The following is a 16,687-nucleotide window of genomic DNA, read 5'->3' as shown; positions in this document are numbered from 1 at the left end:
GGACTACAGGTACGAGCCACTACACCTGGCTATTAAAAAAATTTTTCTGGTGTCGGTGGCTCACGCCTGTAATACCAGCACTTTGGGAGGCCGAGATGGGTGGATCACCTGAGGTCAGGAGTTCAAGACCAGCCTAGCCAACATGGTGACACCCCATATCTATATAAAAAGAAAAAGAAAAAAAAATTTTTTCTCACCAGGCATGGTGGCTCACACCTGTACTCCCAGCACTTTGGGAGGCTGAGGATCCCTTGAGGTCAGGAGTTCGAGACCAGCCTGGTCAACACAGTGAAACCCTATCTCTACTAAATATACAAAAATTAGTCAGGTGTAGTGGTGGGTGCCTGTAATCCCAGTTACTTGGCAGGCTGAGGCAGGAGAATCACTTGACTGGGGAGGTGGAGGTTGCAGCAAGCTGAGATTGTGCCATTGCCCTCCAGCCTGGGCAAGAGAGAGAGACTCCATCTCAAAAAAAAAAAAGGTCTTTTTTTTTAGAGATAGGGTCTCACGATGTTGCCCAGGTTGGTCTTGAACTCCTTGTCTCAAGCAATCCTCCTGCCTCAGCCTTCCAAAGTGCTGGGATTACAGGTGTGAGCCTAGCACAGAAAAGATTTTGAAAGCAGAAAGAGAAGATGAACTCCTTACTTACAAGAAAGAGATCATTCAAATGACATTGGATTTCTCATTGGAAACTATGCAGGCCAGAAGGAAGTAGCACATTTTCTTTTTCTTTTTTTTTTGAGACAGAGTCTCGCTCTGTTGCCCAGGCTGGAGTGCAATGGCATGCTCTCTGATCACCGCAATCTCCGTCTCCCGGGTTCAAGCAATTCTCCCGCCTCAGCCTCCCAGGTAGCTAGGATTACAGGTGCGCGCCACCACACCTGGCTAATTTTTGTATGTTTTTTGTTAGTAGAGATGGGGTTTCACTATGTTGGTCAGGCTGGTTTTGAACCCCTGACCTCGTGATCCGCCCGCCTCAGCCTCCCAAAGTGCTGGGATTACAGGCGTGAGCCACTGTGCCAGGCTTGGAAGTAGCACATTTTCAAGTGCTAAAAAAAAGAACTGTTGACATGGAGTTTTATATCCAGAGGATTCAGAGGGAAGGGGACATTCAGACATTCTCAGATGAAGGAAAACAAAGACACTTTATAGCCAGTAGACCTATCCTAAGAGAATAACTAAAGGAAGTCCTTGAAATAGAAAAAAAATAAAAGAGGGAACTTTGGAATATTAGGAAGGAAGAACAAACAATGGAAAGAGTAAATACAACAGATTTTTCTTTTTCTCCAGAGTTTCAGAAATTATGTTTGTTGCAGTGTCACAGCTCTTTTATAATTTGTCTAGCAGGTTTTCTGGTTCTTCACGAGAACCCCTCCTCAAAAAAATTACATTTGTTAATTGAAACAAAAATCTTAACATTGTCTGGTGCAATTCTCAACATATAGAGAGGATACATTTAAGACAATTACATGATAGATGAGGGAGGGAACAGACAGTTAACCATGCTGCCAGTTAATTACGGGTATATAAAGTTTCCATACCAACAGACCACCAGTTAATTACGGGTATATAAAGTTTCCTTTCATTTTTTTATTTTTTTTGAGACAGAGTCTTGCTCTGTCACCCAGGCTGGAGTACAGTAGTGCGATCTTGGGTTCAACCTCCACCACCCAGGTTCAAGCGATTCTCCTGCCTCAGTCTCCTGAGTAGCTGGGATTACAGGCGCATGCCACCATACTCAGCTAATTTTTGTATTTTTAGTAGAGATGGGGTTTCACCATGTTGGCCAGACTGGTCTCAAAATCCTGACCTCAAGTGATCCGCCTGCCTCGGCCTTCCAAAGTGTTGGAATTACAGGTGTGAGCCACTGTGCCTGGCCTTATTAAAGTTTCTTTTCAAAATGAAGATATTTTCCTATTCTATACAAATATAATTTGGTATGGTTTTGAAAAAAAAAATAGAACAATCCAAAAACTGGTGAAATCATTGTTTCACTCGGAAAGTAAAATAATATAAACTTTTCATAAATGTTTTTAAAAAGAGGAAAAAAACCCAAACAAGCCAGATTCTAAGTCATAGCACTCCAGTGTTTTCGATATCACTTAGTGTTTATAACAGCCTAAAAAGGCCACAAAGTGATCTTTTCTCCTGTCACTTTCGTCTCTACCTTAGCCACACTCTCCCTATTTTTCTTTTCTTTTTTGAGACAGAGTCTCCTGTCACCTAGGCTGGAGTGCAGTGGCACAATCTCCGCTCACTGCAACCTCTGCCTCCTGGGTTTGATCAAGCAATTCTCCCACCTCAGCCTCCTGAGTAGCTGGGACTACAGGTGCACACCATCATGTCCGGCTAATTTTTGTATTTTTAGTAGAGACAAGGTTTCACCATACTGGCCAAGCTGGTCTCGAACTCCTGACTTCGTGATCCACCCACCTTGGCCTCCCAAAGTGCTGGGCAAGGTGTGAGCCACTGCACCCGGCCCTAATTTTTGTGTTTTTAGTAGAGATGGGGTTTCACCATGTTGGCCAGGCTGGTCTTGAACTCCAGACCTCAAGTGATTTGCCTTCCTCAGTCTCCCCATGTGCTGGGATTACAGGTGTGAGCTACGGCATCTGACCTACTCTATTTTTTAAGCAGAGCAAGCAAGCGCCCCCTCAGGGATTTTGCATTTGCCACACCCTCCTCCTGGAATGCTCCCCTAAGATCTTCCCCCTCTTAGCACTGGACGAGGACGATCTGGCCTCTCACTCTAGTCCTGGAATCAGAGGCATGAAAAAGATGAGCTACTCCTCCCTCTTACCCTGAAAGCCCAGGTCTTTCCAGTGGTCTCCCTGGAGGGCGCAGTCGAACTTGGAGCCAGTCAGCTTCTTATAGATGGTCTGGAGGACTCGGCCATGCACTGGGTCTTGGCTATCCAGGCCACCTGCCCCAAAACACACCCACATCTGCCAGATTGTCCCTCAGGGGAGGACTGGGTGCTTTTCAGAGAATGTGAGATCTGGACTGAGCTCAAGACACCCTGTTCTCAGCTCCCACTGTCACCCACCAACCATGGGACATTCAAGATTCCTGGTTTAGCCTCAGCAAGAGGGTCAGCAAACAGGGTCTTGCCTGACCATACATGCAGCAACTGCCCTGTGGGCTCACGTTGCACTCACACTGAGCAATAGTCAGGACCAAGTCCCTTTCTTCCCGAAGGCCCTGGTGGAGCTTTGGAGGCCCGAAGATGTAGTGTCGGAGGGCAGCGAGCCCAGTCCTTCGAATTGTTGGCTGGATTCTTTTCTGGAGAAGAAGTTGCAGGCAATGGGTAGAGTGCTAGTTCATCTGTCTTAACCAACTTCCCATCAGGCTCAGACCATGGGTAGTGCTTGCAGAAAGTAATTCCCCTATGTGGCTGGTCTTCAGGCCAGGGAAAGGAGCCAAAAGCTGCCAGGCACCTGTTGAGTCTCTAGAGCCAGGCTCTTCCAGCTCCCAGATTTTTTACAAGGTGAAAGAGACATCCCCCAAGCTAGGTATTATCAGCCATTATTTGCATTTAGTCCTCTGGGCTTTTCCAGAACTAGCTATTCCACTGACTCCCACAGACTTATACATCCCCAGCTCCCCCAGGCAGTCAGAAAAATGTCAGGACAAGTTTCCCAGGAGGTGGGGACTCACTGGAGTTACATGAATCTGAGAGGTAGCTGGAATCTTTTGGTCACAACCAGCACTTCCTAATGAGGTCATGCTGGCTTCTCATGGCTCAAGGTCACTACTGCAGGCCTTAGAATATTCTGATTTAGGTAGCTTTTGGCTCTCTGTGCCCTATAAAAAAACATGGTTCCTATCTTTTTAGTCTCTCTCCCTTAAGCCAGGTTTTAGGTTGAAGACCTGAAATCACATTTCTCTAAACATATTACTTGTCACTCAGTATGTCCCAGAAAGCTCCCCAGCTTTTTTTCTTTTTTATAGAGACAGGGTTTCACTCTGTTGCCCAGGTGTGATCATAGCTTATTGCAGCCTTGAACTCCTGGGTTCAAGTGATCCCCTCACCTCAGCCTCCTCTGAAAGTGCTGGTATTACAGGTGTGAGCCACTATGCCCAGCCTCCACCCCACCCCCAGCATTTATTCCCCCAAATATTCCTTCTTTTTCCAACTTATATCGTTCTTAAATTCCTAAATACCTTCTGGTTCCTTGAGGGAATGGAAGACTTTCCTGGCCATGAATTACTCAGCTCCCTGAACAGTTTGCCTTTCCTCTGCAAGGAGCTACCTACTACTTGATTCTAGATGTCCCTATCCCTAAAAGGGAAGAGTAGAGAAACAGCTATACAGGCCCCTGAATGACAGGGCCACAGGAGGTCTAAGGGCATAGTCCCACAAAAGCTACCAAGGCCCCACATGAAGCATGGGTCCTAGGCCACCCATGATCCTGGACACCAAGATCTTAGGGGAGATAGGGCCCTTAGCTGGAGGCTTCCATCTTGCTTTCCCAGTGCCCTATCCTGGTGGGATAGAAGCTTGGCTCCTAGGGAAAAGGCAGTTTGCTTGAGACCTCAAACCCCACTACCATCATACCTTGAAGGAGGAAAGGTCCATAGTCTGGAAGTGCTGCAGGGCCTCAGTGAAGGAGATTAGCTGCCCAGGCTGTTCTGAGTTGGCCAGGCTCCCTGTGGCAAAAGGGAAGACATGCTAGGGTTTATAGGAGTCATTCTGTGGGAAAACATTTACTGAGGGCCTCCCAGTTGACACCTCCAAGCCAAGCACTGGCTTCCAGTTGAACATCAGACACCTATAGCTACAATCTTCTTTCAGGAGGCTGGCATTATCTGCAAGGCTGACTCTCTTTTTGGACTAGGCTACTCAGTCTTGCTAGGTCAACCTCTGTGATGAGTATGGGGCAGATCTGTCCCACAAAGAGATCCCTAAATTCTCTCCTCTGTGAGGAGGCAAGTCACTGCCTGGGGTGGGTACCCACATAAGAGCACACAACCAGTTTTTTTAGAGGCCTTTCCTAATTTCCACTCTTCCCTTCTCACACCCTGTATAGGAACCCCCAATCACACATCTCTGTTACAGCCCATAGGGAATTAACTGATCAGTTAGCAACATAGGTGATACTATTCACTGGGCTCCAGGAGCTCAAGAGAGGCTCAGGCTAGGTATAGGTCCTTGTTCTATCTTCCTGTAGCTTCATCCAAACCTCTTAGAAAGAAACAGGAGACAATTCAGCTCCCATCCCCAGGGACTTCCTTGTGTAGTAAACAACCTGAGCAGCCTTACACAGGGGCCCTGTCTCCATCCTCCTGCCCAACCTCACCACTCTTTAGAAGCTGCCCTAACCAAGGTCAACCCTGTCTTCTCTCAGAGTTGGGTGGAAGATGGACAGGGATGGTAGCCCTTTCTCCATGGCCTTCACTCTGGTTTCCTCCAGAGGTAGGATGTCATCATCTTAGGATTTGGAAGAGATTGTAACCTATGTTATATAGTTAAAATAAGCACTCTCAATAATTCTATCTCCTAGTCCCAGAGTCACAGAAACATTTGCCACACGTGTGGATGGTGCCTTTGCTGGCAGAGGGGCTATGGGGAGACAGCAGCATTCCTGCAGTTACCTGTCTCTGGCTGGATGGTGTCCACAGCTTCCCATTCTTCTTGGGCTCTGACCACCTCTGTACTCACAACTGCAATAGTGAGAAAAGGAGACCCTCTGAGATCTAGGTATGCATGGGCCTCTACTGCAGACCTCAGCCTTGTCTGCGTACCTTGGGCCTTTTTTTTTTTAAGAGACAGGGTCTCACTATGTTGCCCAGGTTGGAGTTCAATGGCTGTTCACAGGTATGATCTCACCATTGATCAGCACAGGATTTTTGAACTGTTCCATTTCTGACCTGGGCCAGTTCACCCTTCCTTAGGCAATCTGGTGGTCCCCCACTCCTGGGAGGTCCCCATATTGATGGCATAGCACCACTCAATTGGCATAGCATACCACAGCCCAGAACTCCTGGACTCAAGCGATCCTCCTGCCTCAGCCTCCTGAGTACCTGGGACTACAGGCAGGTACTACCACATCTGGCTGCCTTGGGTCTTAACACTCTCTGATCCTCTCCTCATAGGCTTGCCAGAGTGAGCTTTTGAAAAGATCTGACCTCACCCACCTGCTCAAAACCCTCCAGGGATTCTCCATAGTCCTCAAGAAAAAAACCCACACTCTACAGCACAGTATCCACATAACTTCACAATCTACAGATGGTTCTCCTACTTGTAACAGCTCCACTTACAATTGTTTGACTTTTTGATGGATTTATGAGGGTATGACATGCATTTTTCTTTTATTTTTGTTTTTAATTTTTTTGTTTTTTTTTAAAGACTAGTAAGGTGAAGCAGTGGGAGTGGAGAAGGAACAAAGAAATCTGTAACGGGTTGTGATCAATTCATTGTAAACCTCACTCTACTGGGATCAGCCTTAAATGCACTTTCGTTTTTGTTTTTGTTTGTTTGTTTTTTAGTTTTGCCTAATAAAGCAGCACTTTTGACTTATATTTTTTACTTCCAATGGGTTTATTGGGATGGAAGTTCATTGTAACTCAAGGAACATTTGTAGATCCTTCTTACCTCTCTAGCTTTGCCCCAGGACCATCCAGAACTACCTGAACTTCCTCCACGGGCTCTGCCCTCTCCCACCCTTGGTGCCTTTTCACAGACTGCTCTCCCTCTGCTGGAATCAACTCCAGGTACTGCCACCTTCAGTTCCAACCCCTCCTGGTGCAGCTCTTTCTCACTGAATGAATGAAAGCACAATACAAGGTAAAGAAAGAAAGACAGAAAAAGCAAGCAAGCAAGCAAGCACAATACAAGGGAGAGAAAAAAAGCAGAAGGATGGGCTTTCTAGAGTCTCCACCCAGTCCTTTTCTCCAAACCAGACCTGTCATTCTCTGGCTCAAACTGCTAGTGGCATCTTCTGTCACTGACTTTTCCAGGTTGCTACAGAGATCATCAAAAATGTGAAGGATGGAGAGACTCTAGTTTAATATCAAAAATATGATCTCTCCAACCTCAGTAGTAAAGTAGGTTAGGACAGCTCTTCTCTGCCTCACAATCTTGGCTGAGAACATCATATGACAATAAACTGTTGGAAGACTATACCTGCAGATTAAATGAAATGCTACCAGACACTAATGGATAATGAGGAAGAGAAAGCGGCTGGGAAGCAGTAGAGTTGCTGAAAGCACACTTGAGAGTCAAACTACATGTGAATGCTTCATCTCTGCCACTTACTAGCTGTATGCCATCTGTAACCCCTCATGGGGCTGTTGTGAGGATGAGGTAATTCTTCTATTTCCTAGGAGGGCACACGGCCCACAGGCAAACTATTATTATCAACACAGTTGTGGGCTCAGGTCCAGCAGGGCAATGGATAGTGGCAGCAGGTGAGATGGGTCTCCAGCGTCCTAAATGTCTGGACCTCTAGGAAATTCCATCTCACCAGCTCCAGTCTGGGGTAGCAGGCACTGAGCCTTGGAGTTTCTAACACAACTTTAACAGAATATTCGACCCTAGATGATCAAATAAAACTCGCTTTCAGCATAGGAGCTGAAAAGGAGGGACAAAGTGACTGAACAAAAAGGGAAGAGTAGGCTGGGTGTGGTGGCTCATGCCTGTAATCCCAGCACTGTAAGATGCTGAGGTGGACAGATCACCTAAGGTCAGGAGTTCAAGACCAGCCTGGCCAATGTGGTAAAACCCTGTCTCTACTAAAAATACAAAAAAAAAATTAGCTGCGTGTGGTGGCAGGCACCTGTAATCCAAGCTACTTGGGAGGCTGAGGCAGGAGAGTCACTTGAACCCAGGAGGCGGAGGTTGCAGTGAACTGAAATTGTACCATTGCACTCCAGCCTGGGCGACAAGAGCGAGATCTGGTCTCAAAAAAAAAAAAAAAACAGCAGGCGGCGGGGTTGCAGGAGTGTTGAGGGGGAAGAGAACAGCAGAAAGCAATGCTTATTATGAAGCTGAACAGGATCCTTCACCTTCTCACCTTCATGCAGTTTTACTGATTTATTGATTCTTCACCTGTCGGAGCCTTATCTACCAGCAATTTAACTAATCCCTCCCCAAACCTACACACGCTCCCCTACAAACAGCTTGATCAAAGTCTGTGAGCCAAGAGCAGAAACCACAGCAGCAAGGGGGTGGGAATATGCTGTCCAAACAGGTTAGTCAACAAGGTTTTCACTAGCAATAGCAAGGTGGTGCTTAAAAACTCAAGACAAATGTCGAAACCATGTTAAGAGCTTCTCCTTTTCTCTTGGAACCAGGCAGATGCCTCCTACCTGTGACATAAATACTGTTTTCCCCTGACCAACAGAAGAACATGGGGGCAGAGGACAAATATTTAGGATAATTAATGCAGCTCACATTAATTTGGTTCTTTATCTTTTTATAATTGCCTCCTTTATTTCAGCTCTCTTCTACTTTCTCATATAGTCAAAAGCACTACCAATTGAGTCAGCTTATTAAGTAATTCTTTTTAACATTCATTTTTATTTATTTATTTGGTTTTTTCTTTTGAGAAGGAGTCTCCCACTGTTGCCCAGGTTGGAGTGTAGTGACACCATCTCAGTTCACTACAACTACTGCTTCGTGGGTTCAAGCGATTCTCCTGCCTCAGCCTCCTCAGTAGCTTGGATTATAGGTAGGTGCTACCACAGCTGGATAATTTTTTTTTTTTGGCAGTCATCTTTGACTAAATTTTTTTATTTTTAGTAGGGACAGGATTTCACCATGTTGGTCAGGCTGGTCTTGAACTTCTGACCTCGTGATCCATCTACCTTGGCATCCCAAAGTGCTGGGATTACAGGCGTGAGCCACCGCGCCCGGCCTACATTCATTTTTTACTTTATTTTTTTTTAGTTATCCAGGGCTATAGGCACATGCCACCATGCCTATAATCCAGCATTCTGAGAGGCCAAGATGGAGGATCATTTGAGCCAAGAGTTTGAGACCAGACTGGGCAACATAACGAGACTGTCTCTACATAAAATTTTCTTTTTTATCTTTTTTCTTTCTTTTCAAGTGTCTTGCATTGGAATCCACATAAAATTTAAAAAAATTAGCTAGGCATGGTAGTGCACATGGTAGTCCCAGCTGCTCAGGAGGCTCCGGTGAGAGGATTTCTGGAGCCCAGGAGTTTAAGGCTAGAGTGAACTATAATCACATCACTACACTTCGGCCTGGACAACAAAGCGAGACCCTGTCTCTAAAATACATACATATATGCATTTAAAGTAAAACTTACTAATGTAGTAGTGTTGGGTTTCTCACCATATAGTAAAGACAAAGTTCTATTAAAAGAAACCTTATAGATGTCCAAATGATGTTCGTATATTAGAATATTTTTTAGCTATGCATAGAAGCTCACACTTACATTCCCAGATAATCAGGAGGCTAAGGTGAGGATCAGCCTGAGCAACACAGCAAGAACCTATCTCTTAACAAAACAAAACAAAATAAAACGGGCCAGGCATGGTGGCTCACACCTGTAATCTAAGCGCTTTGGAGGCCAAGGTGGACGGATCACCTGAGGTCAGGAGTTCAAGACCAGTCTGACCAACATGGTGAAACCCCATCTTTAAGAAAAAAAATTTTTTTTTTAATTTTAAAAAGTAAAAAGAAAGAACAAGAAAGAGAGAGAAAAAAAGAAAAAAAAAGAAAAAGAAAAAATAAAACAAAACAAAACTAGGCCTGATGGTACACAGCTACTCAGAAGGCTGAGGTAGGAAGACAGCTTAAACTCATAAATTCTATGATTGCACCACAGCACTTCAGCCTGGGGGACAGAGCAAGACGCTGTCTCAAAAAAAAAGAGTATTATCTGGGTGCAGTGGCTCACACCTGTAATCTCCGCACATTGGGAGGCTGAGGCGGGTGGATCACGAGGTTAGGAGCTCGAGATCATCTGGCCGACATGGTGAAAACTTCCCTACTAAAATGCAAAACATTAGCCAGGTGTGGTGGTGCACACCTGTAGTCCTAGCTACTTAGGAGGCTGAGGAAGGGGAATCGCTTGAACCCAGGCATCGGAGGTTGCAGTGAACCGAGATCAATCACACCACTGCACTCCAGCTTGGTGACAGAGCAAGACTCCGTCTAAAAAAAAAAAAAAAAAAAGTATATTTTTTTAAAAGTTCATTATTTCTAGTGGCTCACACATGTAATCCTAGCACTTTGGGAGGCCAAGATAGGTGGCTCACTTGAGGCCAGGACTTTGAGACCAGCCTGGCCAACATGGTGAAACCCTGTCTCTGGTAAAAATACAAAACTTAGCTAGGTATGGTGATACACACCTGTAATCCCAGCTACTTGGGAGCCTGAGGCAGGAGAATCACTTGAACCCAGGAGGTAGAGGTTGCAGTGAGCTGAGATCATGCCACTGAACTCCATCCTGGGTGACAGAGTGAGACCCTGTCTCAAAAAAAAGCCACCACTCCTGGTTAATTTTTGTATTTTTTTTTTTAGTAGACAAAGTTTCACCATGTTGGCCAATTGAACTCTTGACCTCAACTAATCTGCCTGCCTCGGCCTCCCAAAGTTTTTTTTTTTTTCTCTTGGGATGGAGTCTCACTCTGTCACCCAGGCTGGAGCGCAGTGGCATGATCTCAGCTCACTGCAACCTCCACCTCCTGAGTTCAAGCGATTCTCCTGCGTCAGCCTCCAGAGTAGCTATGACTACAGGTGCCCACCACCATGCCCAGCTAATTTTTGTATTTTTTTAGTAGAGATGAGGTTTCAACATGTTGGCCAGACTGGTCTCGAACTCCTGACCTCAAGTGATCCACCTGCCTCAGCCTCCCAAAGTGCTGGAATTACAGGTGTGAGCCACTGCACCCAGCTGACAGATTACATTTTCAGCGTGTAGCTAGTCAAGCATGGTTGTAGGGTGGGGAAGCAGGCAGTGTGTAGGATTTAAACATAACAATATAAAACAATGAGCACTCACTATGATTTATATTTTGTGTAAGTAGTTTATCTACATTACCTCATTTAGTCCTCACAGAATTCCCATCATACGGGTTCTGATATCCTTGCTTTATAGATGAGGAAAGCGAGGGTTACAAAAGTAACTTGCTCAAGGTCAAGTAGTTGGTGGGTAACAGAACCAGTATTTGAACTAGAGATATCTGACTCCAGAAGTGTGCTTCTGAATTGGTGAGTATACCTTTTTTTTTAATTTTTTAATGAGACAGAGTCTTACTCCATCACCCATGCTGGAATGCAGTGGCATAATCTCAGCTCACTGCAGCCTCCACCTCTGGGTTCATGTGATTCTTGTGCCTCAGCTCCAGAGTAGCTGGAATTACAGGTGCACGCCACTACACCTAGCTATTTTTTTTTTTTTTTTTTTTTTTTTTTAGTAGAGATGGGTGATATAGTTTGGCTCTGTGTCCCCACTCAAATCTCATCTTGTAACTCCCATAATTCCCATATGTTGTGGGAGGGACCTGATAGGACATAATTGAATCATGGGGGCTGGTCTTTCCTGTGCTGTTCTTATGATAGTAAATACGTCTCATGAAATCTGATGGCTTTAAAAATAGGCATTTCCCTGCACAAGTTCTCTCTTTGCCTGTTGCCATCCACGTAAGATGTGACTTGCTCTTCCTTGCCTCTCGCCATATTTGTGAGGCCTCCCCAGGCATGTGGAACTGTAAGTTCATTAAACCTCTTTTTTCCCAGTCTCAGGTATGTCTTTATCAACAGCATGAAAACGCACTAATACAATGGGGTTTCACCATGTTGGCCAGGCTGGTGTGTACCTTTCTCTGTAATCACGTGGCAAGTGGAGTGAACTTTAAATATAGTATGGGGAAGCTCCTTGTAAAGCAGATAAAGTAGGACATTCAAAGTCTTTTCCCATTTGGGGTCTCATTATTCATGACATCCCTTTGAGGATAAGGGAAATACTAATATTAGAGATCATATGGCTTGCCCAGAGGCACACAGTAAACCACTAGCAGAGGAAGATCAGAACTCAGGTCTTTTGATTCCTAATTCAGTGTTGTTTCTAATTTTCCCCCAAGGAATGATAAATCTACAAAATTCTGAAAGACAAGGAGTGACAGAAATTCAAATGATTAACAGTAGATCCATGGGAAGGTCTGACTTGGGTCCCATCCAGACTCCAAGGGCCCTGAAGGGAATCTTACCATGTGGCTCCCATCCAATAGCTTCTGTGGTCAGAGTCTGGAGAATGCCATGGTTCTTCAACTCTGAGATCTGTAGGGGTAGCTGACCTTTAGCGTGAGGATGGAATCCACATACCCCCCATATACACAAATTCTTCCCATCCACTGTACTGAAGGCCAATCCACATACCCACATATACACAAACAGTTCCCACCCATGTACTGAATGTCCTTGGCACTGGAAGCCAAAAGGATCTAGTGTGCCTGATGAGTTGACTGAAGTCAATTTTTTTACTTTTTATTTATTTATTTTTTGAGATGCTCTGAAAATTTTTAATTTTTTAACTTTTTAGTTATTTATAGTTTGAGACTCTCTGAAAACAGAGTCTTGCTCTACTGCCCAGGCTGGATTGCAGTGGCCCAATCTTGGCTCACTGCAACCTCCACCTCCTGGCTCAAGTGATTTCCCACCTCAGCCTCCTGAGTAGCTGAGACTACAGGTGTGCACCACCACACCCAGCTAATTTTTGTATTTTTAGTAAAGATGGGGTTTCACTATGTTGGCCAGGCTGGTTTTGAACTCCTGACCTCAAGTGATCCGGATGCCTAAGCCTCCCAAAGTGCTGAGATTACAGGCATGAGCCACCACACCTAGACTTGAAGTCAATTTTAAATTGAGGTATCTGGAAAACTTCAACTATGATATTGAAGTTGGGTGATGCTGGGGACAAGTGTATGTCCGCCTTGAATGTAAACAAACAAAAATTCATACACTCATTTCAGACTATGGTGTGTCTTTGGTATTCCCTCTGCATTTTATAGCCTGCTTCATTATAGCAATTATCTTACTAAATAGAAGTTGTTTTGCATGTTTGTATCCCATATACCCTCCCCTCAAGTGTGAGCTCCTGAAAGCTAAGGTCTCTGCCACCCTTGTGTCCCAGTGCCTAGCATAGTTCTGGCACCACACAGTAGCACACAACAAAAGCCCTGGCAGAAGGTACGAAGGTGTGGGTGATACATACAGGGATTCCGCTGAAAGCCAGAACACTCTTGTCCTTGTCATATGGTGGAGAATACTCAGTAGACACTCGTTCACCCTGTAAAACAGTTAAGGGTCAATCTCCCAGGCACATATTAATTCCCCAAAGATAACAGTTTAAATGTTGCACCTTTTTTAAGTTCAGGGGAGCATATGCAGGTTTGTTACATAGGTAAACTTGTGTCACAGGGGTTTGTTATACAGGTTATTTCATCAGCTAGGTATTAGGCCTACTACCCATTAGTTATTTTTCCTGATCCTTTCTCTCTTCCCACCCTCCACCCTCCAACAGGCCCCAGTGTGTGTTGTTTCCTTCTATGTGTCCAGATGTTCTCATCATTTAGCTTCCACTTATAAATGAGGAACATGTGGTATTTGGATTTCTGTTCTGTGTTAGTTTGCTAAAGATAATGGCCTTCACTTGCATCCATGTCTCTGCAAAGGTAAATGTCGCACCTTTTCTCAGTACCACAAAAAAAAGCATGAACTCCAGAGATGTCAACTATAACGAACACTGTAAAGGAAAACTTCTGTTTAATCTGGTCCTAAGAAAAACTGCAAAAAAGCTTAGTTAATGTTATCTCAAAAATTTTATACCGATTTCCTGGCTCTTTAAAAGTCTAAGGGTTCTGAGTAAGTGAAGTTTAGTGAAGCAGTTTCCTATGGCCTTTCTGCACAGCCAAACCTATCCCCTGACAGAAATTAAAAAAAAAAAAACAAAACAACAACAAAATACTCAACTAATTGTTTGTAACTCATTTCGCAGATACAGAGCTAATTTTCCAATGTGTTTAAAATCCTAAAAATCACCAGGTGAGGTGGTTCACAGCTAAAATCCCAGCACTTTGGGAAGCTGAGGCAGGAGGACTGCTTGAGCCCAGGAGTTCAAGACCAGCCTGGGCAACATGGGGAGACCCTGTCTCTACCGTTAAAAAAAAAAAATCATTAGGCCGGGCGCGGTGGCTCAAGCCTGTAATCCCAGCACTTTGGGAGGCCGAGGCGGGTGGATCACGAGGTCAAGAGATCGAGACCATCCTGGTCAACATGGTGAAACCCCGTCTCTACTAATACAAAAAACTAGCTGGGCATGGTGGCGCGTGCCTGTAATCCCAGCTACTCAGGAGGCTGAGGCAGGAGAATTGCCTGAACCCAGGAGGCGGAGGTTGCAGTGAGCCGAGATCGCGCCATTGCACTCCAGCCTGGGTAACAAGAGCGAAACTCCGTCTCAAAAAAAAAAAAAAAAAATCATTAAGAAAAAAAGAAAAACCAGCTGAGCGCAGTGGCTCACACCTGTAATCCCAGCACTTTGGAAGACCAAGGCAGGTGGATGTCTGGAGTTTGAGACCAGCCTGGCCAACATGGTGAAACCCCATCTGTACTAAAAAATATAAAAATTAGTTGGGTGTAGTGGCGCATGCCTATAATCCCAGCTTCTCGGGTGACTGAGGCACGAGAATCACTTCAACCTGGGAGGTAGAAATTGCAGTGACTATGCAGCTGCACTCCAGCCTGGGCAACAGAGTGAGACTGTCTCAAAAACAAAACAAAACAAAAAAAAAACCCCAACCCACTGGAAACTTTAGACAAAGGATATAGATGGTTTACACAAAACGAAACCCAAATGGTGTTTTTGTTTGTTTCTTTGTTTTTTTCAGACAGAGTCTCGCTCTGTTGCCCAGCCTGGGGTGTAGTGGCACGATAATGGCTCACTCACCTTCTTGGCTCAAGCGATCCTCCCACCTCAGCCTTCCAAGTAGCTGGGACCACAGGTGCACACCACCGTGCTCATGTAGCCATGGGGTCTACATATGGCTGCCCAGGCTGGTCTCAAATTCCTGGGTTCAAGCAATCCTCCTACCTTGGCCTCCTAAAGTGCTGGGATTTCAGAAACAAGCCATCATGCACAATCACAAATTGTTTTTCTTTCTTTCTTTTTGAGACAGAGTCTTGCTCTGTTGCCAGGCACCAGGCTGGAGTGCCGTGGCGCATTTCGGCTCACTGCAACCTCCACCTCCCAGGTTCAAGCAATTCTCCTGCCTCAGTCTCCTGAGTAGCTGGTACTACAGGCATTCGCCACCACGCCCAGCTAATTTTTGTATTTTGGTAGAGACAGAGTTTCGCCATGTTGGCCAGGATGGTCTTGATCTCCTGACCTCGTGATCCTCCCGCCTCGGCCTCCCAAAGTGCTGGGATTACAGGCGTGAGCCACTACGCTTGGCCCACAAATCGGTTTTAAACATATGAACAAATGCTCAACCTCACTCATTAAAAAAAAATAAAAAGTCGGCCAGGCACAGTGGCTCATGCCTATAATCCCAGCACTTTGGGAGGCTGAGGTGGGTAGATCACCTGAGGTCAGGAGTTCAAGAGCACCTGGCCAACATGGTGAAATCCCATCTCTACTAAAAAATACAAAAAATTAGCTGTGTGTGGTGGTGCATGCCTGTAATCCCAGCTACTCGGGAGGCTGAGGCAGGAGAACTGCTTGAGCCTGGGAGGCAGTGGTTTAAACTGAGACCACTGCACTCCAGCCTGGGCAACAGAGCAAGACTCTGTATCAAAAAATTAAAAAAAAAAAGGCTGATAACATGTACGTTGGCTAACACACTGCTGAGTAAACTGTTACCACCTCTACAGCTTGACAGTACCTAATCGTATGTTTTGTATATGTGGGGCCTGATATTGCATTCTAGTAATTTATCTAACAGATATATTCATCCATGTGCAAAATGACGTGTTTACATTCACAGTGTGATTCATTGTCACACTGTTTATAATAGCAAAAGGCTAGAAAAACCTAAATGTTCACTAATAGGCTGATTACATAAATAAAAGCACGTTCACTCAGTGAGATACTATATAGTCATAAAGACAAATGAGAAAGTGCTTTACAGGCAATATGGGACAATCTTCATGATGTATTAAGTGAAAAAGCAAAGGACAGAGTCTATATACTATTTTACCATTTTATGTTTTAAAAGTACATAAGCACATTTGCTTGTCTCTGCAGAGACCATTTTCAGAGTTATACCCAAGGAAGCAGTAGCTTTGTCTCCAGCAGAAAAACTGGGGGACAATGGTAGAAGGCAGTTTCTTCACAATACATATATCCTTCTACACTTTTTGGATTTTGAACCATGTGAATATATTATGCCAAGGCCCTGGAATTCCAGATCATCCTGTTACTCTAATCCTTCTGCTTTTTTTTCCCCCTCTAACTAATGCTCGTTAAACACAACTTTCATTTCTTCACGTTCCAGATGCAAGAATGGAGGCCAAAACACCCCACAGCGGCCCAAACTTCCTGGTAATGGATCTCAAGATGCCAAGCATTATTATTTCCCACTGTAATCCAGTGAGCACACCTGCTGCAGTTCCTCTCCTTACTTCCATCCCGATTCATGTAGTTTTCCTCCAGAATACACCTCCACATTTGTCTCTGATCAAGATCAGTTCCACCTACTCAAGACAACCTACGTTATT

General features: G+C 44.8%; 1 protein-coding gene and 1 non-coding gene across 8 annotated transcripts in view; one reads left to right on the top strand and one right to left on the bottom strand.

The window, feature by feature from the left end:
* Nucleotides 1–16,687, bottom strand: part of LOC105707909 (ELMO domain-containing protein 3) — a 32,209-nt gene that overhangs the window by 11,887 nt on the left and 3,635 nt on the right. For all 7 annotated transcript variants that reach the window (XR_010343235.1, XR_010343236.1, XM_064377899.1 and 4 more), the window contains 6 exons: nt 13,188–13,262; nt 12,184–12,253; nt 5,596–5,664; nt 4,559–4,650; nt 3,159–3,282; nt 2,801–2,923 (listed from right to left, as the gene is read on the bottom strand). Coding sequence is in view for 5 of the 7 variants with exons in the window: in XM_064377899.1 (XP_064233969.1) it covers nt 2,801–2,923; nt 3,159–3,282; nt 4,559–4,650; nt 5,596–5,664; nt 12,184–12,253; nt 13,188–13,262 (553 nt within the window). In the remaining 2 variants the exon portion in view is untranslated. The remainder of the gene's footprint in view (nt 1–2,800; nt 2,924–3,158; nt 3,283–4,558; nt 4,651–5,595; nt 5,665–12,183; nt 12,254–13,187; nt 13,263–16,687) is intronic.
* LOC135275659 (U7 small nuclear RNA) lies at nt 1,314–1,374 on the top strand. The gene has a single exon (XR_010343263.1). It is a non-coding gene; the product is annotated as a U7 small nuclear RNA (small nuclear RNA).

Source organism: Aotus nancymaae, unplaced genomic scaffold, assembly GCF_030222135.1.
Source record: "Aotus nancymaae isolate 86718 unplaced genomic scaffold, 86718_ANA_hifiasm-v0.15.2.pri h1tg000017l, whole genome shotgun sequence".
In the NCBI taxonomy this organism is placed as follows: domain Eukaryota; kingdom Metazoa; phylum Chordata; class Mammalia; order Primates; family Aotidae; genus Aotus; species Aotus nancymaae.
Note: the sequence above shows the minus strand (reverse complement) of the source record. Positions and strands in the feature narration are given on the sequence as shown.